Raw genomic sequence first — 24,999 nt, 5'->3', positions numbered from 1 at the left:
GCGGGGTTGCCAGATATGTAGAACCTATATGTTGCCAGATATCAAAACAACCCCCCACACACCTCCTTCGATTTTAATACAGTAACGCTGGAAAATAGCACATCTTTTTTTTTTTACATCGATATAACTACATTCGGATTGAGTATTAAATGCAATAATACCACATGACAATGTTATTAGTTAGACCATCGGAAACATTTTGATTAAATATTGTTAAACATTTTTATTCAAGTTATGTATTTTAACATACAAAATTACATACTTTAGACATTTATTATTGCCGAGTTACAAACCTTTACATTAGAGATGGAGCTGGTTGACCCAGAGACAATTGTCTAATTGGTATTAAAAAAATCGAACTTTGTTATTCAATTTCATAACATTTAGCATTAACAACACAATAAGGATACACTACAGTAGGAATGCACAATGACACTTTTTATCTGCAGGCACACCGATACAATGAAATGTTTTCCCAGCAGTCTAGACTTAAACCATTAGTTTGGTTAAATGAAACCATAAAAACATGTTTCCTTAATTGTTAGTTGAAGTTTGGTCCCTTATTAGCTGATCACTTTTCAGAAAAAAAACAATGCAGATTTGTAAAAAAAAAAAAGCAGGGAAAATTACGGTGAATACAATAAAAATACAACATTTATTTTCCTTCATTCGTTTTCTGTTAAACTTTCATTAGTAAACATTACACTGCATGATTCCTCACCATAAGTTAAAGGTGAGTGCATGTTAGACATATGTTGCATCATAGTGCTCCATATCCTACACTGCTTGAGTTAGTCATTTTTTCAAACTTCCAAACAAAACGTAAACCATCTTGTCAATAGAGGCAGTTTAACTTAAGTGAGAGGTAATGTGTGAAGGGGCGATTCTCCCCACTCCCCAATAGTCTCATTTAATTAAATATGCATAGGAGCATGACGTCTCTAGAGGACCTTTTTTTAGCATGCAGATGTTCAGTCCATCAATGTTTCATTTCTATGATGTTTACTTGCTCATGTCCTTTTAAGATCTTCAGTGACTTCAGTTTGATTGTTGATTGTGCGAATAAAGATGTAAAGTGGGATTCATCTGAATGTTCTTTCATGGAATCCTGGCAGTCGTGAGTCCATTCCAACCCATGGGTGTTGAATCCAACTTGCATTTCCAGAAGACAACACAAGGGGGCAGCATTGGCGACTATTCCAGCGAGGAAAGAACGTGTGTGTGCGTGTGTGTTTGTATTTATACATATAAGAGTTTGTATGCGTTTGCTTTAGTTTCCAGAGTAGTAGTTGGTGGGGACGAAGGGCATCTTGCTGATGACAGCGGGCACCGCCTTCTTCCTCACCTCCACCTGCACCGCGGTGCCGTTCTTGGCGAACGCCGCCTCCACGTAGCCCATGGCGACGTTCTTCTTCATGCAGGGGGAGGGGCAGCCACTGGTCACCTCACCTGAGAGTCACAAGGAATGTAAACGATTCATCCTCAAGAATTCGTCGTAATATAAATAATATATTCAGCACACACACACACACACACACACACACACACACACACACACACACACACACACACACACACACACACACACACACACACACACACACACACACACACACACACACACACACACACACGCGCGCGCTGACCTATGACCTTCCCGTCGGGCCCCAGAATGGGGGTGTGCGGCCTGACCGGCGGCCCGGTGGACACCAGCCCCACCCTCTTCCTCGCCGTCTTGGCCTTGATCAGGGGGACGATGACGTCGGCGCCGGGGAAGTCCCGGGCCTGGCGACGGCGCTTGCCTGGCGGGGCACGGGGCGGACGAGAACACAAGAGGTTTTAAAAGGTTGACCAACACGTTCACTTCGAGATCAATACACCGGACGTAGAATATAGGGTGCTGCTGGGGTGTTGGACTCCCAGCTAAAGGGTTCCGGGTTTGATCCCCGATGTCCGCAGCCGACCTGTAGGCATCGTTCAGCCAGATGCTCCCAAACCCCTACCTTCTCCTATGTGACATGTGTCTGAATTCACAGTCCGTCGCCTTGGATAAAAGCGTTGGCTAAATTACTCATATTCTTGAAGGCCTATGAGATGGATTGAAGCATTAGCCTGCATTCACCTGCTTGTGTGACTAACCTGCATGTCAACGTGTGACTTAACATGTGTCTTAACCTGTGACCTAGCCCCCAGTTACCTCTGCGACCTCCTCCAAGAATACACTCCCTCCCGCTCCCTCCGCTCCACCTCTGCTGGACTACTATGTATCCCCACATCACGACTCACTACAATGGGTGCCCGGTCATTCAGCTGTTCAGCACCCAGGCTCTGGAACTCCCTCCCCCCACACATAAAACAGTCAGACACCATTACAACCTTCAAGTCACAACTCAAAACTCACCTGTTCAAACTCGCACACGTCTAACTGATCACTGTTTTGATTGTTTGTTTGTTTTGTTTTGCTTTGTTTTTGTTTTATTTATTTTTTATTTTTTATGTTTATTATTATTATTATTATTATTATTTTTTTTCCCCACAATGTCTTGTTTTTTTAAACGATTTATGATGACTATATGCTCTGTAAGGTGACCTTGGGTGTCTTGAAAGGCGCCTCTAAATTAAATGTATTATTATTATTATTATTATTAACATGTGTTACAATACTACATGACATGTGTTACAATACTACATGTGTTACAATACTACTACCGATTTTGCAATTTTCAATCAACCGATAGATCCAAAAAACAGACAAGCCTGAGAAACCCACCTATGGTCCAGACTAAGGTGGCCTCCACAGGAGTGGTCGTGTCGTCAATGTCGTTGCCATAGAGACATAGCCCCGCCTCCAGCCTTAGACTGTCCCTCGCGCCCAGGCCCGCTAACCTGACCTCACTGTTGGCTAAGAGCTTCTCCGTAAGCTCCACCACACGAGACAGAGGAACCGAGATCTGGGGAGAGAAGCCAAGCAAAGGAGGAAGAGAAAGAAAAAGACACAATGTTGACTCATGTCTGCTTACAAATATTACTGCTAGCGGACGTAGACCTTTGAACCTTTCAAATAGTCAACATTTGTCGGACCGGCCGGTATCGCACTCCCTCACAGGAAGAAATAGAGAAAATAAAATGGACACCCAGCCAAAAGCTAATACACAGATAATAAACAAATATCATATCGATAATAAACGGCTAATCAATAGCAGATGAACAGCTTGTGAACGGATAGTTAAAAGCTTAAAAAAGTTTAGCTGGTCTATAGTTAATGACTAGTAAGGAACAGCAAGTGTGTACCTAATGAACAGCTAGGACCTTTTTATAACTGAGGCCCAGTATGCATATTTTAAATATTCTCAAGGGCCAGTATGGGGGGGGTTGCAGGCGCCCCATCTAACCAGTAGGGAATGCTGATGCAGGTCTCAAACCATTATATGCCTGCCTCATCTAATCTAATGAACACAGATACTGTAGGACCATTATTAAGAGTATAAACACAGTTGCATTATTAGGCAGTAACAGTCTAACAACACGATCGTGATATATTGTGTAAGCATCAAGCCAAATAAAACTTAGTGGCGATAGCGGCAATAAGACTTAAGCATGATAGAGTAGGGCGGTTGGGTTTGGTGTGACAACCTCTCATTCTAATTTTGAAGAAGTCATCTCTATTAACTATTATATATATTTTTTGTTGTTGTTGTTTTTTGTAGGGTTCATTTCTAAATCTCTGCGGCCCGGTGGCCATTGCTCCGCGGGCCGGTATCGGTCCGCGGACCGGTGGTTGAGAACCACTGAGCCGGGAGACAGCTAGTGAACAGCAGGTAACTGCAAAGGAGTCGCTAACCTCTACGCCGTCCTCCCCCGTGTACCCGCAGCGCGTCACCCTGCAGTCCGGAACGCCAAACACCGTGGCCAGGGCCGAGGTCATGAAGGTCAGCTTACTGAGGTCCTCTTTCATCCCCGACTGCAACACCCGAGCCATGGAGGGGCCTGGCGCACGCACACGCGCACACGCACACGCACACACACACACACAGTTTGTTTACCGAGGTGCATTCTGTAAATGACGATTCTGAACATGTGCACGGATATTAATATGGATCCATCACACATTTGAGCGGTAATATGGATTTGTGTTGCCGTCGTTTGTAATGTTGTGTATTACCTTGCACGGCAATCAGAGCCTGGTCAAGGAACTCCAGATCCACATCAGCACCTGCTGCTTTGAACTCAGCCAGTCTGGACTACGATTAGCACACACACACACACACACACACACACACACACACACACACACACACACACACACACACACACACACACACACACACACACACACACACACACACACACACACACACACACACACACACACACACTTTAGGAATGTTTAGGTATGTCTACATCTATGTCCGTGCGCCTATCGTTTTGTTATTCATGTTGTAGTGTCATCTCGTCTCAGGGCGGGGACATGTTTGCCAGCCAGCAGGTCCTCCTGTCTGGGTGTACCTTCATGAGCGCAGAGTCCTTGTCAGCGCAGCCAGCGTTAGACACAACATAGAGGTAGTTCTGGTCCGTCTTGGTGACGATGAGGTCGTCTATGATCCCTCCCTTCTCATTGGTGAAGAGGGTCAATGTACCCTGATAATGAGAACAGAAGAGAAAGAGATTGGTCGTTGTACAAGAAGTTACGCAAGTAGCCCCTCTCAATCATTAGTAAAACATTTGGTTGCGATAAACTTTTTTGTGTTAACATTACAACATTGAACACTCAAAAGTCTGTCTACATTTGCAGGAAAGGTAATTTCTGAAATGCATTAGAGTTTAAACTATTCACACTAGAACAACATCTACTGGTTGAGGTGAATACAACACTGTACCTTTGTGTTGGCGTTTCAACTCACCTGGTTGTCCTGCAGTTCTGCAATATCTGCAACCACCATTGACTCCATAAACTTGATCCTGTCTTTGCCGTGCACTTTGGACTGACAATGGAGAAAAACAGCTTTCAGGAGCTTTTAAATTGTGACCCTCGTTGCATCATGGTGCACTTATACCAGACAACTGTATACATGGAAAATGCCCAGGGATTCCTCCATAGACCCCAATGTTTAAACAACAACTTTGATAATGAATATAAAAACATTGCTACAAAGTGGTTTGATACATGACCAAATGTTACGTCGATTTTTACACTGTAGTGTTTCAGATTTGACTTAATTGCAAGTGTTTGTTTGTGTGTGTGTGTGTGTGTGTGTGTGTGTGTGTGTGTGTGTGTGTGTGTGTGTGTGTGTGTGTGTGTGTGTGTGTGTGTGTACACATGCGTCCGTCCCCCCCTCTCACCTGCAGCATGTGGCTGACGTCGAAGATGGAGCAGTGCTCCCTGGTGTGCATGTGGGAGGCGATGTGGCTGTCCTTGTACTGAACAGGCATGCTCCAGCCGGCAAAGCCCACCATCTTACCTCCCTGGGACCGGTGGAAGTCGTACAGCACCGTCTGCTTCAAGGGCGCCTGGGGACCACGGCAACAACAGAGAGTAAACGACAAATTTTACTGTAAACAATATCATACATCGAGTAGAGAACCACTTGCATACAGTAGAGATAATGATATTACACAACAAAACACAGAGTAAACAATGACTATGTGTACTGTAAACAATATCATACATACAGTAAAGAACCACACTTGTATACAGTCGAGATAACGATATTACACAACAATACACAGAGTTAAAAAATGCTAATCTTTACTGTAAACAATACACATAACGATATAAAAAATCATCATTATAGAATATGAAGAATGTGAATATTTTGACCACAGTGCAGTAGGATCAAAGTCATATGCCCTTTATATTCATTCTAATGTAGCTAGCTTTCTTCCACCTGAAGTCACTCATAAGGAGAGAGAGGTAAAACATGAAGCTTAATTTATAGTGCCATTAAATGTGATAACATATTGCTTACGCACCATTGATAGGGTACTTATTAGGTCTGTATTCCTCCCTTTCAACCTAACCTTAGACCTTTGAACAAGCCGTGAGAAAAGGGCTTATAAAAGTCAGAGCGCACATTACGACACAGACGCCTGGCTACTACACAGACGTGTTCAAGGCCGAAGTAGCGTATTCTGTGTGTGTGTGTGTGTGTGTGTGTGTGTGTGTGTGTGTGTGTGTGTGTGTGTGTGTGTGTGTGTGTGTGTGTGTGTGTGTGGGTGTGTGTGTGTGTGTGTTACACCATTAGCACGTGACCTGACCCACAAGACAGTTAAAACGTTCCAGTACAGTATTGAGATTCCTTGGCACCTGCACCTCAAAGGTTTATTCTTCATATCATGAATCAAGTTTTAAAACTCTCGGAGCAGGGGTCTAGGGAGTATTGTACTTTATCAGTCACTCACAATGTAAATCAATCGACAAGATCAATAGAGGTGTGTGCTTCGAAACACACAAGGATCGACACATGTATAATGTACACACTATCTATTGTTTATACAATCACCATGTTCAAAATACAACAATATATTGATATTGAGTGATATAAATAGTCCGATTAGGGAATATCATTACGCAGCCTAAACTATCATTAAACCCATTACTAAATTTGAAGACGTTTGAAAACGCATTAAACAGAATTTTCCATTCAGTTTAAGCTGCATAAGAGTCACTCAGTCGTGTAATAATTCTAGGCTGATTCCCCTCATCTGCTTCACTGGGCTGTGCAGCGGAGATGTGCAATTAGGTCCGCATGGACTGACTTGTCTGACACAAATGTAACAGCAATGGAAAATACGGTGGTAGATTTGCCCTGACAAACTACTTTTGTAACGGAAATTAAAATCTAACTCAAATCTGACATTTATGAAACGACTCCTAATGTAAGATTTACAGGTTACACATTGCGTAAAAAGCCTATGTAAAAGAGAAGGAAGAGGTTCATTAATGATACAGCTTCTTGATAGTTGGTTGAAGTTACCTCTGATGTTGAAGCATGCCTGTGATGGGGCTGCAGCCCCCCTGCAGCTCCAGCGACCCGCGCACACTCGCTCGGAACCCGCACCACCGACCCCACCGCCCCGCTCCGAACCAGTATCCGAGCCCACATCTTTCAGCGTTTTCTCCCAGTCAACTTCGAAAAGTCTTCACAGCTAACCCTTCGCGGTGTGCTTAGAGGCTGGGTACTTCTTTTAGTGGACTCCGTACTGTCGTGGAGAATCTCTGCTTCCAACTAAAAAGCTTCAAACAACACGGTGGGCAGAGGAGCATTGTGGGAAATGTAGTTGAAAGGGGAAACGAGAATCTGACATTGACAGTGGCTTTACAATTTCAGGATTTGAAGTTTATATTTAGAAAGGTTTGAGATTATTATGGTATTTTAACACATTTAGCTCACCAGAGGGTCATAGATAAAAAAAAAAAAAAAAAAGGGTAAACAACACAGTTACCCAGTCAATAAAGCACAACAAATTAGGCTTAGCCTAAAGTAGGCCTGATAAATATACAACTTTTGGGTGACAATGGTTTAGGTTCAAAACAGGTTACTCAGCAGCACTGACATATATAATCCCGCCAACCCCCAACCTATGTGTGATACGATCGTCGAGTCATCCATGGGCCTAATATTAACCCCAACCTCTGATGCTATTTCAGTCTCTCTCCCCGTCTCTCTCCCCGTCTCTCTCTCTCTCTCTCTCTCTCTCTCTCTCTCTCTCTCTCTCTCTCTCTCTCTCTCTCTCTCTCTCTCTCTCTCTCTCTCTCTCTCTCTCTCTCTCTCTCTCTCTCTCTCTCTCTCTCTCTCTCTCTCTCTCTCTCTCTCTCTCTCTCTCTCTCTCTCTCTCTCTCTCTCTCTCTCTCTCTCTCTCTCTCTCTCTCTCTCTCTCTCTCTCTCTCTCTCTCTCTCTCACTTTCTTACTGATCTCCCCCAGGGGTAAAGACATATGACTGGACATAATGTAGTCTTTGCATTTGCTGTACGCATAAACTGAACTAAAATCAGGATACACAAGTTCAAACTGCAGTTGTTTATTCTATTTATAGCGCGCACACACACACACACACACACACACACACACACACACACACACACACACACACACACACACACACACACACACACACACACACACACACACACACACACACACACACACACACACACACACACAAATATAGCAAAGGGGGTCGCGGTCGCGTTTGCTTTGGGGCAGAGAGACAGTTGCTTACAGACACACACCGTGTTGATCTCAAACCAGGATTTACTTCAGTGTTCCTCTTCATCAACTACTGTCAAGGAATAGGCCTATATTGGGATTTGCTTTGCGTCTTTCAGGAGAGGTCCTTTCTGTCTCGCCACTCCAGATCCCATGACGAGGGACTCGGTGTTGACCGCGCCGTCACTTGGATGACGTGTTTTAGAAGCCCAGCGTGTGCGTGTGTCTGTGTGTCTTTGTGCGTGTGTGTGTTTGGTTGTCTGCCTGTATGAGCGTGTGTAGAGAGTGTGAGAATGGAATAGCACAGTAAAGACTTTTCGGACGCGCCCAACGGAAGGAAACAGACGCGCAACCAAGTGGACACACACACTTATACACAAGCACACATATACGCACGGCGGTAAGTGAACATTTGTGTTCTTTATGTCAGTGAACATTGTGGTGGTGTGCATTTAATGTATCATAAGTGTCACATATATGATGTTTAGATATAATTTGATGTGATGTCATTTTGATGATGCCATATCATATCATCAAATATCCAGGCCTCACATTATATACCATATTACGACGACACAGCTGGGCATTCATGAAAATGTGTGCATAATTGAACAATTGATGATACACTATATGAGTTATGGTGGTTTGTTATGCATCATATAATCACACGCTGTGTAACAATTTAAGTCAATTAACTGCCAATTTCGCATTGAGATGTTCGTTTTGTGAAATAATAAGGAATGTTGAAATAAAAGGTATTATTACTTGTCCATAAAGACAAATGATGTGTTCAACTTTAGACTGAAGATGAATTCACATTTACCAATGTATTTAACTTACGGCTGAGGATATTATCATCTTTAGATTGAGTAGCTGGACTTAATCAGCAGGTCAATAGAAACATACTGTCTACTACTACAGTATTATATATCTTTATAAAATAGTTGAGTGTGCAGTATGAGATAGGAAATATGTGCTTTTCAAACACCTGGGAACTGTGCTGTGAGTTACTTCTGATTAAGTTAACTAGGGTTTAGTTGGCATCCAATATACTATATATGTATGCATGTTTAATGATCAAAGATGAGAAAATATAAACACTTCTGTTATGGAGCTTATGATTGGAGCGAAGTTGTGTTTCTAATTAACCACCAATGTATGGTGGATTTATAATCTAACCACATTTCTATTTCAGAAATTCCTTGGTAAATTCATTTATTATGCACCAGGTTATTGGTCTGATGGTCTTGGGACATACGATCAGTTCCTTGTTTGTAATAGATTGTAATAGATATACTGCTGGTGGTCGGTTCTTCCATCTCTTCTCTTAGTAGGTTTAGCAAAGACCAGTCATCCTCTGACCTTTGTTCTTCCATTAAAATACCCTACAGCCACCTTCTGGAGTTGATAAGCAGACCTAATATTAGCCCTGCTTTTAAAACAGAGCAGCTTGTCCCACAATGGGATTTCACACAAAAAACAAACCTATTTCATACACAGACTTTCAAGGCATCTACAGTATATTCCTCTCCATTCATCCAATTCCTTTATCATTAGTATTAATAGCACGCTGTTCATGCATTTTGCCATTTTTGACTTATCTTTTTCTCTCAGAATATTTTCTTCTAGCTGTAAATCTGGGTAGGGAAACACAGGAGAGCTTTTATTTTGTAAAAAAAACACCCTATTGTACCACCATTCAGAATGACCAAATTCAGCTCACTTCTTCTTCTCCTCTTCCTATTATAGGGAAAAACAATCAACAAGCAAAGGAAACGTGAATAACTTTCTGACCTCTCTCTCTCTCCCCTTGGTAGGAGGAGCCATGTCTCGACCGCCCTCCACCCACACCACCCCCCAGTCTTACCGCATCAGTGACAGAGACCTGACGGAGATCCAGCTCCACTCTGTGGACTCCATCAATGACCTGCACCGCATGCACCCTGAGCACGGCCACAGAGGTACACACACAGACACAAGCGCACGCACACACACACACACACACACACACCAAGAGATAGACGCACACACACACACGCATATAGACACATGCACACACACACGCACACACACATAGACATAGACGCTCACACAAACAGACGCACACGCGAAAACCCACTGTACCTCAAGCAAGGGAGACCACCTGAACAGAAATATATGTGAAGGTATATCACACACATCAGAAAATCAAAACAAAATCAGCATAATATGCAGTAGTAAAGGCATACAAACTAAAACCCACGGAGACACATTTCAATTTACACAAGCAGGGATTTGCAAATATATAATCAGACAATTTGAATGCACCACAAGTTTTGTCACAATTTCCCCTCTTTCATTACCTAGGCATACGACCGCCTCTCTCGCCCGCCCACAGCCCGACGTCCAATGGAAACCCCTGTTTCCCCGGCAGGACGGACGTCAATCAACCAGGCCAGCCAATCAGCGCTAAACTGCAGAAACACTTGGGGGAGACGTGGGGCTCCGGTTCGTCGAGGGTCTACATCGCGGCCTGTGGACTCATCGCGTTCCTACTGCTGTTCGTCACCGTCTACTTCCTGGGTCAGACTGGTTGAATCTCATCCATTCATATCACTGGTGTCATAGTGATTAAGAACTTTGTACAAGGTGCGATGCAATGTAGGTCATACTATACTACTGTACTATTGTGTTTAATTCAAGATGACCATTGGTTCATCCTAACCGACACTTTTGTCCAGAGCATGTCATTAAAGGTGACATATTATACCACCAGGTGTGAGTGTGATAAGCCGTTGAAAGTCTGCCTCTTCTGACATCACAGGTGGGCGTGTCCACCTAGATGCATGCTGGATAGACGTGCAACGTTTGCCACAGTCCACTGGGTAGGCTGGTAGACTGCTCGTCCAGCATACATCTAGGTGGACACGCCATCTTGTGATGTCAGAAGAGGCTGATTTTCAGAACGGCTTTGAACGGCTATTCACACTCACACCTGGTGGTATAATATGTCACCTTTAATGGAGAGGTAGGGGTTAGGTATGCCGACAGGTTCGACAGTGAAATGAACATTTAAACCCCGTACCTTTTGGCTGCAAGTTTAACAGTCTCACTAAGCAATCCTGCCTCTACTAATTTAGCATGTTCTGTAATTAATTATATTGCGGCGCGTCATTATTATCATTCATTGTCATTTCCTTGTCCAGTCCAACAGGGCGGCGCTATGCGGACGCTCACAGAGGCCGTGAGGGAGAAACAGGACGTTTCCATGGAGATATCCAAGCTGATTCAGGAGCTACAGGCCCTGAGACACAACCTGACAGCTCTGAGGGACAGGCCTTGAAGACACACGAGCACACGAATGGCTCTACAAGAGAGAGACTGAACCTCCCATCAGCCCTGCTAGATTGACAGTTGATCGCTTCACTTTTATTTATCCGTCTGTGATTTGGGGGGAAAAAAGAGACGTGCAAATCTTTTTTGCAAACACGTGTGATTATTTATTCAGAGCTGAGACTTGGCAGTGGCATATTAAGACAGATGTTCTTCACAGTCTGGACACTGGCCCAACTCTTTCCATGATGTGAAAGAGCCTTTGGAAATTGAAATTAACAGCAACTTGATAGCACGCATGGCACTGAAGACTTACAATCTGCACAGCAGGCTTTTTGTTTTGAGAATACAATCAATGCTGCAAATGAGTTAGTTATGATAAGGAAAATAAACCGTAGTATGTTAAATAAGTCTTATATTCTAGTTCCAGTGATATCACTGTCATATAAATGTAATGGTGTAATGGTGGCCTACGTACCTATCCATCTATTCAGCATTCTTACAGTTTCAAAGCCAAGGCTCTTTTACAATTAAAGGCACCCAGTGCAACTTTCGAGGCTTAAAAATAAACATTCAATTTCTAGTCTTTTTTACACGTAGTAAGTTTCAATAACTCCATACCATTACATACTGACATTCAAGCAGCAAAGATGAGACGTCGTTGTGTGGTGAGAACTGATGAGAGAACAATGCCGCCATTTTCTTTATTTTTTGTAACCTACAATAAATAAAGCAGGCTTCCAGTCAATGGAAAAATGGCTTCTCCCCACCGGCGATTGTTGTTGTTTACGATTTTCTATCAGTTCTCACCACACAACGACGTCTCATCTTTGCTCCTTGAATGTCGATATGTAATGGTATGGAGTTATTGAAACTTACCACGTGTAAAAAAGACTAGAAATTGAATGTTTATTTTTCATTGAATGTTTACATAAAGTTGCACTGGGTGCCTTTAAGTAAAATAAAGTTGAAGGTGACATATTATACCACCAGGTGTCAGTGTGAATAGCCGTTACAAGCCGTTTTCTAAACGGCTTGTAACGGCTAGTCACACTGACACCTGGTGGTATAATATGTCACCTTTAAGTTTCATCGATGACGACGGCCCAACCAGAGCGGTGTTCGGTCCTAAACTGTCATCTGGAGCGCTCCTACTTCGTGCTCTCTCCACAACGATGGCCGCCCCAGCCGTGGTAACAGTGGCACAGGAAGTGCTTCGCGAACAACGACTGGCCGTGCTCGCCGGACGTCTCGTCGCGGACCATGTGACCGACGGCCGGCCGGCGCCTGGCACAGCGCCCGTTGCCGTGACAACGGCGCTGGCTGCAGCGGTGGGTTCGCTTGCGGAGCTTGCGGACGTATCGGCCCAGCGTGCCGTGCAGGTAGTCCCTCAGGAGCACACACTGGTCCTGGGGGGGGCGGGAGAGAGGCAGGAGGGGGGGGAAGGTTCCGGTTGTTATGGTGCGTTCATGTCGACGTGGGACATTTAAAAGGTTGTATCGTCGATGTCGGGTGACGTCACTTCTGTCGGTGTTTGAAGCGAGATCCCAAACAAACAGAGCCAGCTCGTCCCTCCCTTCCGTGTTTCGTGCAAACAGTTAAAAAGGTTCATGAACGCAGCGCAAAACCACCCAGCACCCTCCCCTTGTCGGTGATTGGTTGGAATACTATTTATTTCGGTTTTGAGTGGTGGGTAAAACAATTTGTTTTTGTGTACGAGCTCGGAGCATAGGCTGCCTACAGAGATACGTTTTTTTGACGGCCTTCTTATCAGGCAGGCAGCTAGCGGATCGTGAGGAAAGATCAGATGAATGTGATCATTTATGTTTTGGCCTAGCATCGCTGATGCAACCTTTAAGACTCCGGAGAACCTCCCTCCAACCCTGGGTTCATAGTGGCAAAGAGTTTTCACAGAGCTGCCAGACCTAGTTAGACGTGTGGTGTGATGTGAATATAGTGGCATGCAAAATGAAGTGCAGCAACAAGACATGTGTTTTCTGGTTTGAAGCAGACCTTCCAGTCGGTATGCGCGATAGTTCAAAATATGAAGGATAACTCGTCTATAGGATTAGTAATAAATCATGCTTGCTGAATGAATGTTATGATTCTTGATTTTATGTTTAAATCTATTTGAACCACATAACAGGGCTATTTGAATTCAGATGTGTTACATGTGTTTGGTTTGGATCAACAATTCATGTCTCTGAGCACTGATATCCCCAGAGAGATGACACACACGCACACACAAACACACACTGACCTTTGACCTGGCGAACTCCAGCTCTCCCCACAGCACAACTCCAGCCGCCCCCAGAGCTGCAGCCTCCCCGAGGGTATGATGTAGGTCCGCCTACACACACACACACACACACACACACACACACACACACACACACACACACACACACACACACACACACACACACACACACACACACACACACACACACACACACACACACACACAGTCTCTCAGAGTCAATCTTTGATTGCTTTTGTGTGTGTAGTAGCGAGTCGCTAGTGTGTTTAATATTGCCATGTGTGTGTCTTTCACGTGTGGCGTTTTTATTTCTTTTGTGCGTCATACCACGCTGAGGAAGTCGAGTGTGTGCGTGAAGGCCAGCCTGGCGTAAGGGAGGACGGGCGTGGCCTTCGAGGTGTTGTCATGACGCCAGATGGAGCCCACCCTCAGAGCCTCAAGCACTCTGTGTCTGAGGGGGGGGGGGGGGGGGAGGACATCACGTCATGCATCAGTCACACACACACAATCTCACTTTTACACACACACACACACTCTCACAAACACAGCCAATCTCACTTTCACACAGACACACACAATCTCACTTTTACACACAGCCAATCTCACTTCCAAACGCGCACACACACACACCCATTTCAACACACACACACACCCATTTCCACACACACACACACACACACACACACACACACACACACACACACACACACACACACACACACACACACACACACACACACACACACACACACACACACACACACACACACACACACACACACACACACCTCTTACCGGACCATGAGCGCAGACTCCGGGGCCCCAGCCAGCCTCTGGGGCAGGTAGATGCTGGGGTACAGGGCGGTGGACTCCCTCCACAGCCAGTCCAGCCTGTCATTCAGCCGGCTGGTCCCCAGGTGGCACTCCCCCGTGTAGTTAGCCCCTGACAGCAGCACGGAGGCGGACACAGCGCAGCAATGAGCCCCCGTCCAAAACCACTTCTGTCACCCACTGAATGTTGTGGTTTCTAGTAATGATAATTCCGCAATTCTTTATTTTCAATTCTCAGTATTCAGATTGTGTGTTTTGATGCTTTCTTTTGTTTATTAAATGATGTGATCTAAAAATAATCAGAGTAAAAAATGAAAATGGGGCACAGTTCTTTAGCCAAGTCGTATGATCTTTAGATGCTTTCCTGAGGGTATACTTTTTACGTTCATTCTTTAGTACATTTCAGAGCTGGTACTTTTTTCACTTTTACTGAAGTAAAGAAGTTGACCCTGTTCTACTTTTACCAGATTCGGTTTTCCTCACAAGTATCTATCCTTCTTAGAAGTAGGCTAAAGGTTTTAATTTAGCCTTCTGCTAAATCTTAAATACAATGCACTTTCTAGAATGCATTTCTTTTACTTTGCCTTTGTTTTCTTTTATCTATTTTGTTTTCTTTTCTACCTGAAGCCCTTTGAGTCTGCCTTGTATATGAAAAGTGCCACATAAATAAAGTTGCCTTGCCTTGCCTTCTACTTATATAATAAAGAACGCGTGTACCCTCGCCACCACGGGACGACCGACCCCTCACCTCTGGGTTTATTCTGTGGATCGTTGTAGCAGGCGGGGAACCCGTAGTACCCCCAGAGCCCGCCTGGCCGCTCCGTGACCCCCAGGCGCAGGGTCTCCCCCATCATCCGGCGCGCCCCGTCCTCAAACTCCCTCCTGGCCTCCTCCGTCACCTCCTTCGCCCCCTTCAGGTCGGGCCGCGTCTCCCGCACCTGCTTCACTGACCGCCGGCGGTACACCTTCTTGGAGTCGAAGTTGCGCGCCCACAGCGGGCGCCATTCCTCCCAGTCGATGACAGCCAGCCCCGCGAAGTCGGGGCGCAGCCGGCGGGAGATCTGGCCCCCGGCGAGGGCCAAGTGGGCCCCCAGGTCGGCGCTCTGCGGCAGGCCGCCGTTGACCCTGGCGCCGTAGCGGGACAAGAAGGGGTACAGCCCCAGGCGGTCGCGGTAGAAGATGGTCATGTTCTGGGGAAGGGGGGGAGACGGGGGTGCAGGGGTTAAGGCCTGATTATGGTTCCACCTCTACGCATCGCAGGGACCACGCAGGTGCTTCGACGGAGTCACAAACCAGTTTTGGTTCTGCGTCGGGTTTTTAGCGAGCGGACCAATCACAGCCCTTGCTGTGGCCAGTTGCCGCAAGGATATCATTTCTAGGAGGCGCACGTCAGGCCCTTGCGGTGGTCACAAGGAAGGGTCCCCTAGGACGTAACGGGTCCGTAAACTCCCGTGCGCTGCGTCGACGTGGAACCACGATCAGAGGAGCGGAGGGTTTAAACTGTGTGTGGTGTCGGTTAAGGGTTCATGTGTTTCTCTTGTCTGATCCTGCCAACTGATACGATTCTGTGGGGTTGTGATGTGGGCTGTTGTCTTAAAGTCCTGAGTGTGGTTATTGTTGCCTTAACGCTGCTGTTTGGCACAGACAGCGTAAAGAAATGCAGTATGATTAATAATAGTGGTAATAGAAATTTATTAGCAGACATGATTTACATGAGGTAGAATGGCATCATCTAGGACTGGTTTGATAAACAAAACACTTCATATTCTAATTCTGGTGAAGGAATCTACGGCACCAATTCCATGAATTGTGGCGTCATGCTGGTGAACCACAACGCAAGTTCTTTTATCTGACTTCCGATGAGCTGTGTACACCAGTCAACAGCCAGGAAAACAACTTGACATAAAAAAACACAACAAAGAAGAGGAGAACATTGGATGAATACTTAGACAAAGCTACATCGGAAACATAACGTGAAGAACGGATATCCATTTATCGGAAGATTCTCCCTCTCTCTCTCTGTTAAACCCATGCAACCCATATTGCCCTCTGAAGCTTTCCCGGTAGTCGTGTCCTCTCTCTCTCTCTCTCTCTCTCTCTCCAATACGCACATTCAGGGAAGGTAACCGCCTGGGAACGGGGGTTGGCATTGACCTAGGGCTGTGGGATTAATAAAAAATGTATTGCGATTTTGACGACGATCTCTAAACTAATATTAGTTCAAACTTTACTTTTTTATTATTTTTTTAAGTATATTTATTTTATTCATTAATTGCTTAATATAAATTGCAGAACAGCTGAATACATATTTGTACATTATTTTATATTTGAATATTTTGTTCTATTTTTTTTAGGAGAACTCACATTTCATGTCTCAAAAATAATCATGATTCCAATATTGACTAAAATAAACGTGATTATGATTTTTTTCCATAATCTTTTGGGAACTCATTGGCCTTCACTCACCTGTCCGTCAAAGTGCTGTCGGGGGTTCACCACGATGTCAAAGACCTCCAGGTTGAGCTGCACCCCGTAGAGGGTCTCACAGTGGGCGGTGGGCATGTTCCAGACCACCACGAACGGACGGCCCGTCACCACCGGGGCGGACCCCTGCAGGCGGGAGGGCTCCGGAGGCGTGGGGGGGCCGGGCTGGTCGCTGGCGCAGGGTGGAGGGGAGACGAGGAGGAGGAGGAGGAGGAGGAGGAGAGGGGGGGCAGACAGCTCCATGTGGTTGTGGCTGGGAGGGGGTGTTCTTCGTCCTGAAGGGAGAGAGGGTGAGAGCCTTTAGGGGCTGTGCATTGTGTAGGAGAGACGAGTGATATAAAGTCAAATATAGAACCAATGGGAGGGATGAAAGGAAGAAGGTCGGTCTTATACGTGCTCAGATGGCCTTCAAATGATGGTTTAAGGAACTGACAGTTCTGTTGATGATATCGTTGTTTTGGAAACAATGCAGGCGGAAATGATGGCGCAATATTGCATGCACAGAACGTTTCCGCTGTTGACAGAAAATTTACTTGTAAATGATAAATATAAGACTGCATTTTACAGATAGTACCATCAAAGCTATGGTAATGTTTTCTTTAGTGGTCACTCAGATACAATAAGGCAACATCTTAATACGAATGCGAGATAAAAAGTGAAGTAAACACGATAATAGAGAATCAACATGGTGAGCAAAGTATTTATTTCTTAGAATAAAACACATTTGGGCAGTAAAACAATAATGCAATACATGAACTTGTCATTTTCTTTTTGAAATTCCATCAACTTCAAAACTGAATTGGCATTCCTGTGAGGCGAATTATAGGGCACTTTAGTTTATTAAAGCATTTAAATAAATTTACATGATTTGACTCTCTAAAAACACATTATATGTGTTCGAAGGAGTAAATCATTATTAGATTTTATCCAATAAAATCTCCAAATCGAGATTGAGCATTCCATTAACATTGAGACGGTTCACTGGTTTAAGATAGATTGGTTCACTGGTTTATGATAGACTGGTTCAGGATAGAGACTGGTTCACTGGTTTAAGATAGACTGGTTCACTGGTTTAAGATAGACTGGTTCACTGGTTTTTGATACTTTTGAGCTGCTTCTATAAAGTCCCAAACTGAAACGTGTGAGTAAAGCACACAGAACTCCAGAGCAACCATCCAGATTCAACCATCGTGCGAAGGTAACGTATGTGTCAGACATTTTATCATACGAGCTACACATGGCAGAAGAATTTCTTCCAAATCTTATCCGTCGTCTTCGGTCGCTGCTTCCCAGGTACACACTTACACTACAAACTCAATGTCTGTGTCTGTGTCTGTGTCTGTGTCTGTGTGTAAGGTTGAACCAGGTTATCAACCAATCAGGCAGGTCCATTGCCTTTTAGAGTCACCGTGAATTGCATCTCCCGCTATTGTGTTTGTGTGTGCATGTCAGCCTGCCGCACAGGCCTGCATGCACACTGCAGCGCATTAGGTATAGTGCTTCATGTTCAGGGCTTCAGATGTCTTTGTGCATCCAGAATATGGGCGTTCCCCTGGCATCCCGGTAAGGAGTGTCCATCGTGGTCATGTGACCGCCCTGCTCCACTGATGGGGGGGAAGAGAGAGGAGGAGGAGGAGGTGGAGGAGGATGGGGAGCGACGGAGTGAAGAGGGGATGAAGCTGGAGCAAAGAGGGGAGGTGGTGGTGGGGGAGGGATGCAGGTAGGGGGAGGGAGACAGGGTAGAGGCGGTTGTGGCGGAGGTGGTGGTGGTGGGGGAGGAAGAGAGTGGAGAAGCGCTACTCGAGGTGGTGGTGGGGGCGGTACGGCGTCGGCAGGCGGAGCTACAGGCGCCGGGGGTGTTCCCGGAGAGACGGCCGAAGGCGAGGGCTTCATCAGCTTGTGCAGCGTCTCCAGGGGAACGACGGAGGCCAGGGCCCCCGCGCTCTGCACGGGGCCCGACGGCGCGTAGCCCAGGCGGCCGTAGAAGCCCTGCTTGTCGTGGGTGGTGAGGCACAGCCGGCCGAACCCGCGGCCGCGGCAGTAGCGCTCCGTCAGCTCCATCAGCGCGCGGCCGCGGCCCTTGCCGCGCTCCGCCGCCGGCACCACCACCGACTCCAGGAAGAGGCTGGCCCCGTGGCCCACCACCCGGGAGAGGCGGGCGTGGCCCAGCAGCCGCTCGGCCCCCGGGGGCCCGGCCAGCAGCACCAGGCTGACGGGGAACTCCGGGCAGGACTTCTGCAGCGAGTGGAGCCGCGCGGCCTGGCTCCGCCGCCACTCCTCGTTCACCAGGTCGGCGCAGCGGGGCAGGAGGTCGGGCCGTTGGTGGATGGGGACCACGCGGAGCCTATCCTCCTCCTCCTGGGGCTGTCCGTTACCATGGCGATGGACACCGGGTCCCGCCTCCCCCGGAGCCTCGAGCCCGATATCGGCGTCATGGGTGGGGCCGGGACTGAGGTTGTGGCGGAGGTCGTCGGGGGTTTGAGGAAGCACTGGCGTGCCGTTTTTGTCTGATAGGCTCGGAGGGTCCTGTGTTTCCGATGGGTCACTCCTGTTGTGATGAGGAAGGGGGGTGGGGGTGGGGGTAGGGGGGTGGGGGTGGGGGTAGGGGGGGGTTGAAGGGAAAATCACCTGTCAATCATCGTCCTCGGTGTTCAATAGTTGCTGATTTCAGTGTCTTTGCGGACCAAACCCCCATGCAAAGGTCTTCTCACACAGCCAGGCCAACTAGTTCAGCATGTGGTTGATTCCTAACACATGCTGATATTAGTGCCATGGCTCTGTGTGTGACAGAATTGAATGTGACAGTTGAAACACACACGTGTTAACTATTGACATGTGTTGCTTGCTTTTACCCAGTGAAACATCTTTTAAATCTTTTCCTTGCAGGGCTCGCTGACCTTTTTTCGATTTGTAATCCTAATATTGATTTCCAAGCGCCAGTGCCAACTGTTATGAATGTAGATTCATCTTTTTGGCTCAGAGAAATATCGGCTGCATTGGTATGCAAGGATGGAGCGTACATGAAGTCCTCTCATCGTTGAAAAGATAAAAATTCGATGAAAAGAGAAGTAGGTTTTGAGTGACCCAACACACCACCCACAGAGCAGCATGATATCGCGTTCACAAGCAGAGAGAAGAGATGTTCTGCGTATGCAAGATCCAGGAACAAGGAGAGCTGTTGTGATCCACTCAACAGGTGGCCCCATTTTAGTCTTCGATCAGCACCGAGTGTCTTGGATTCTGTTGCTCCTGTGTAGGCAAATCCACCAATGGAGAGTCCGCCATACATCGCTATCACTTAGCAGACCAATCTTTGAGCACACAGCATCAAGCAGCAACCCATCCCCCCCCCCAAAGACAGACAGACCATCCTTCAGATACGTTAGGGATTGGGCAATATGGAATAGTCGATCAACATAAGCATATTTTTTACTACACAGTAATGATCTACTCTGCCTCCAACGAAGGAGGTCGCATCTCTCTCTGCTCCCTCTGCCGCTCCCGGCCCTTATCTCTCCCCTGCTCTTTCACTCTGTCTCTGTCTCTGTCTCTGTTCTGTGCTGCCTCTTCTCTGCATTCTACCCGAAACCTAAATTATGGATTTGATCGGCTGGTCTCTCAACGCTATTGATCAAATTTTCTCGACGAGGAAACAGGGCCAAGGAGAGCCCGCCTGCCCTGACGGAACGTTCGCAGCGGGATACATGATGGACTCCTGGAAGGAGTGGAGGCCCTTATGTCTCGCCATACTCTCCGTCGAGGATGTTGAAGACGTCTATATAATTGGGATGATGATAGCAGGATTCCTGCTGTTCGGAGGTTGCGGGTTCCTGTCCTATCGCAAAGTTAATAAGGTGATGGCAGCATATTCGGCTTTTGAAAAGCTGCCCGTCATTATTGGATTGCAATCTAACATTGCTGGATTGTGCCGGATGGCCGACACACAGACTCATGCGTCGGGCGAACTAAATCGCAAATTGGACACACACAATCAACCGTTGTGCGAACTTAATTGCAAATTGGATACCATTGTGGTGAAGTTGGACCGGGCTTAAAACGGACCACGAATTTTCGGCTAATTTGGCTTCTTGGTTTTTGGATTCTGGAAATGGAAGACTACAGAGAGTATCAGAGAGACTCTAAGGTTGGCAAAAAATTGCAGAGTCGGCCTGACCCAAAGCAATCGTTATCTACATTCGGCTCCCCCACTTCGGCCTTGGAAGGCTGATATCTCTCCTCTCCCTGGTTGTTATGCAGACGGATGCCCTGCCACCCTTCCCCCCAAAGTTCCCCCTCCACCTCCTGTGAACTTTGTCTCTGGTCGGAACTCTTCGAGGTCGTCTCCACGGCGACGGCCGTGTCCTCGTCACCAGCATCAGACGGGAGAGACACTGTTGGGTCCATTGGAGATGGAGTCCTTGAGCTCACACACACACGCTCACAAGACTGATTACACACACACCCCCTGGACTCACCGCCTACTGGACTCCCTCCCCCTCCCCTTCCCCCGTTGCAGCACAGTATGCCGTGAGTGATGTGATGCGCCCGTTGGCTGCGTCCGCCTCCCGGTGTCTGAGTTGTGACACCTCCCCTCCCCAACTCCCTTACCCCCTCCCATATGCGTTTGTGATGTTTTTGATGTGATGCTTCTGTGTTGAGGTGTTTTTTTTTGCTAATCCCTACACTGTGCCCCCTTAAAGGAGCATAGTTTGGGGTATTGACAATTTTTTTTTTTCCCTCGTCACCCTCTTGTCTTAGCTTTGAAACTTTCTTATATAATGCGGGCCGCTGGTTCTTCGTGAATCAGCGCCTGACAGGCTCTCCGTCCTGTCTCCCCACACTGTCTTCTATGTTTCTTGGACGGAATGTTACTGGGAATTTCGTTGCTCTGTTGCTTTGTAACATGTGTAATGACAACAATAAACTATACTATACTATACTATACTAGATCACGATACGCTTAAGAATTCAAAGTAACAGCCGTTACTGGCTTCCAAACAACAGAGGGTCATCACATGAGTATAGGTCAACTTATGGATAAATGGGGTGGTATCACACAAGTAAGTTCTCTCTCTGTTTTTTGTTTTATTTTTTTAAAGCTCCTATTTTCATAATTTTACAAAGGGCATCTTTGCACTTCCCAACAACAGGGGATTTATTTCTTGACTTTGTTTGCGATACCGCCCAAAGAAGACAAACAATCCTGTTTAATTAATGACCCGCGCTTCATCCAATTACAGTTCAAATTGGGAGTAACCCCAGCCAACGAGGACTCACCGGAGGAGCTGAAGACAGGGAGGCCAGGGGATGAAAACACCTCGACCGCGGGATGAGACTAGACAAACACCTCACTCTCAAGAGCTATGAACCTCCAGCCCCTGACACGCACCCTCATCCACCCGCGGCCGCTCGCGATGACACGTTAGAAAACGAGGATGTTGGGAGTACGCAACAGGAAACAGGTCTGCGGGGTGATAATCTAACGACAGATAGAAGAGCTGTCACTCTGAGGCCGGGGCCGTGAGTGGACGTTTATTGATGGTGGTGTGGTTGGGGCTAGGCCGCTTGCTCAAGGAAGCTGAGGCCGTTGGGCTTGGAACCCAGAACCCTTTCGGCTTGGGGTCAAACACCCTTAGCACTCGAGACTATCCCCCCCCCCCCCCCCCCCCCCCCGCCTATCCCACATTGTAAGCTCCTCTTCGTCTTCCACTCTTCATCTACCACCCATCATCTGCCACCCTACTTAGTGAAGAAGCTCTTTGCCGTTTTTGGTTCACAGATTGAACACATTTTGGTTGATGTACGTTTTGTGGACTATAAAACTGACATATCGGCCAAGAGGATGGACATCATATCCTTAAAGTGGTCACAATGTAAAGAGTGATTGGAATGGCTCCATCTGACGTTTAATAAGGTTTGACCTTGATGGGGGAATTCTAAACATCAAATGTAGCGTACGCTGTTTAGATACACGGTGTGGTACGGTTCCCTGGCTCGTGCAAATGGAGTGACGTCACTCTTGATTGTCCTTAACAATTATTTGGCTTGATCTTGTGCGCCCGAATCCCAGTGTGGCATTCTCGGTTGTGCTGTGAAGGCTAAGAACTGTCACTTTGCAAAAAAAAAGGGGTTTGTAACTCAGCAGACTTTACAGAGAGAGCTGCGCGACTATACCCTGAATAATCAGTCATGGCTTCTCACAGGAAAAGGGGGTACAGGACCTCGACAGGTCCTGGCCATTTCCAGACACCTCTTTTAGACTTAAACAAAAAGACAACCATTTATGTTGTGTGATTATACAAATATATATATGGAAGGGGCATGTAAGGGGTAAGGTCATATTACTTTAGGATGCCTACAGGTAAGGACTTTGGACATTGGGTTCGAACCCAGAACGGCTGGGATTCAAACACAAACACGTAGCCCGCCCCCCACCCAGACCCAGATCTGGGTCTACACCTGCAGTACCCAATACTCTTAAAGCATAGGTATTGGGTATTTATATGAATAATAAACGTGCTGACAAAACCAATGGATTTAAAAGAAGAACGTATTAGCCGTATGACCATATAAGGAAGTATATATATCCAGAAGTACTTCCTCACCAGAAATAAACTGCAAGCCAAAAAAGGCAATGATGTCACTGGCTACCACGGACGTATTGTAAGAGCACTACCTATTGCAATACAACTTCTCAAATTATAACTGCGAGCTGGTGTGCTGTGTGATATAGTGTTAGTTACACACTCAGGCTCATTCATTACCAGGCATGCATGCAGAAACACAGTTGGCTAGATGTAGTGCTCAGTGTAATCTCCATCGAGTCAAGACGTGTATTCATGAATAGCAGCTAACGACTAAGGATAAAGCACACTTGTATGTTATACAGACCATTTACATTATACAACAGGACATTAACGTTATACTTACATTGTGAAGAAGTTCCCAGTTCATCCAAGAACAGGTTCTTCCTCGAAGTTTTCGAGGAGAGGAGATTATAACGTTACACGCTTCATAACTACAACTATATACGCCACTTTATTTAGTGGGTAACTTTGTTATTGATATCAAATTCGTTTAGCACATGGAGCTATTAAAGGTTTAGCCCAGTCTATAAAATGTGTTTGTCGATAGCGTAATAGGTGACAGCGGGTGAATGTGAAACACACAAGTGGACTAATACTTCCAGCTAGAGCCCTCTAGTGCTTTGGGGTTGTAACTACGTACATCATTTAAAGGCCCACTATGCAACTTCGGGCATTTCTTGGCTGTTTTCTTGGTTTTGGCACGCACATTTCTCTACACAGCGCCCCCTACAGCTTCGTAGTAGATATTTCACAACACTGTCGTAACAACTCGTTGACGACCCTTCCCCATGCACTTCTACGCGAGCCATGTGCATTTGTTTTCAAAGAAGCCGGCGAATGCGTGGAGCCATGTCCGAAGTAGATGTTCATAAAGTGTAGGCAAGGTTATACATTTTTAAAAAGGTGTATTTGTATTGCAATAAACATAAATCCATCCTTTTTTATAGTTGACGGGGAGAATGTATATCCTAGATTATAATTGTTATATCTTAGGTTGAACAGAACAATCAGTGTAAGAGGTTTGGCCAACATAATAATCTAAATAAACAAGAACCTGGATTCGGGGATTCAGTCTGTATCTGGGGGACGAGACGGACGAACAGCAAAACACCCATGGAAACAAAGGTGTTTATATGGTTGCAACCAAGCAAGCTAGAAACATACAGGGCTCAACAAAACGGTCGAGAAAACAATTTTTACAGGGCTCACAACAAAATGGTTGAGCAAACACATTTGTACAGAGACTATCAACATCAAGAATACCACGAAGACAAAGATCACCCAAAGGTACTTTCAATTTCAAAAGCAACACGGCCG

At 46.1% G+C, this 24,999-nt stretch overlaps 2 protein-coding genes across 3 annotated transcripts; both read right to left on the bottom strand.

Moving 5' to 3' along the window:
* Nucleotides 1-203: 203 nt before the first annotated feature.
* amt (aminomethyltransferase) lies at nucleotides 204-7,256 on the bottom strand. Its single transcript, XM_030358344.1, has 9 exons — nucleotides 6,975-7,256; nucleotides 5,341-5,508; nucleotides 4,902-4,982; nucleotides 4,507-4,638; nucleotides 4,163-4,241; nucleotides 3,842-3,987; nucleotides 2,771-2,951; nucleotides 1,647-1,802; nucleotides 204-1,449 (listed from the first exon to the last, which is right to left on the bottom strand). The coding sequence occupies exons 1-9, from the start codon at nucleotides 7,101-7,103 to the stop codon at nucleotides 1,271-1,273; spliced, it is 1,251 nt and encodes a 416-aa protein (XP_030214204.1). The 5' UTR covers nucleotides 7,104-7,256; the 3' UTR covers nucleotides 204-1,270.
* A 5,280-nt stretch (nucleotides 7,257-12,536) lies between these two features.
* On the bottom strand, nucleotides 12,537-24,270 carry hyal3 (hyaluronidase 3). Of its 2 annotated transcripts, none has more exons than XM_030358284.1 (7): nucleotides 24,026-24,270; nucleotides 17,078-17,370; nucleotides 15,360-15,801; nucleotides 14,576-14,723; nucleotides 14,108-14,231; nucleotides 13,781-13,870; nucleotides 12,537-12,929 (listed from the first exon to the last, which is right to left on the bottom strand). In XM_030358284.1, exons 2-7 carry the CDS (start codon nucleotides 17,336-17,338, stop codon nucleotides 12,672-12,674), a joined length of 1,323 nt encoding a protein of 440 aa, XP_030214144.1. In that variant the 5' UTR covers nucleotides 17,339-17,370; nucleotides 24,026-24,270; the 3' UTR covers nucleotides 12,537-12,671. The 2 variants fall into 2 exon arrangements, with proteins under 2 accessions (XP_030214144.1, XP_030214135.1); XM_030358275.1 differs by lacking the exon at nucleotides 24,026-24,270 and adding an exon at nucleotides 22,373-22,523 and having other exon boundaries at nucleotides 12,538-12,929.
* Nucleotides 24,271-24,999: the final 729 nt, after the last annotated feature.

Source organism: Gadus morhua, chromosome 1 (genome assembly GCF_902167405.1).
Source record: "Gadus morhua chromosome 1, gadMor3.0, whole genome shotgun sequence".
Classification (NCBI taxonomy): domain Eukaryota; kingdom Metazoa; phylum Chordata; class Actinopteri; order Gadiformes; family Gadidae; genus Gadus; species Gadus morhua.
The sequence above is the reverse complement of the archived record's forward strand: the minus strand, read 5'-3'. Positions and strand labels throughout refer to the sequence as shown.

What these genes read in the sequence shown, in the direction of transcription:
- hyal3 (XM_030358284.1), bottom strand. Translation starts at nt 17,338, where the DNA reads ATGGAGCTGTCTGCCCCCCCTCTCCTCCTCCTCCTCCTCCTCCTCCTC. An exon ending in TCCACAGAATAAACCCAGAG is followed by an intron (nt 14,724 to 15,359) that starts GTGAGGGGTCGG and finishes TGCTGCTGTCAG; the next exon opens with GGGCTAACTACACGGGGGAG. An exon ending in CACTCGACTTCCTCAGCGTG is followed by an intron (nt 13,871 to 14,107) that starts GTATGACGCACA and finishes GTGTGTGTGTAG; the next exon opens with GCGGACCTACATCATACCCT.
- amt (XM_030358344.1), bottom strand. Translation starts at nt 7,103, where the DNA reads ATGTGGGCTCGGATACTGGTTCGGAGCGGGGCGGTGGGGTCGGTGGTG. An exon ending in CACCTTAGTCTGGACCATAG is followed by an intron (nt 1,803 to 2,770) that starts GTGGGTTTCTCA and finishes GTGCCCCGCCAG; the next exon opens with GCAAGCGCCGTCGCCAGGCC. An exon ending in GCCCGACGGGAAGGTCATAG is followed by an intron (nt 1,450 to 1,646) that starts GTCAGCGCGCGC and finishes TGTGACTCTCAG; the next exon opens with GTGAGGTGACCAGTGGCTGC.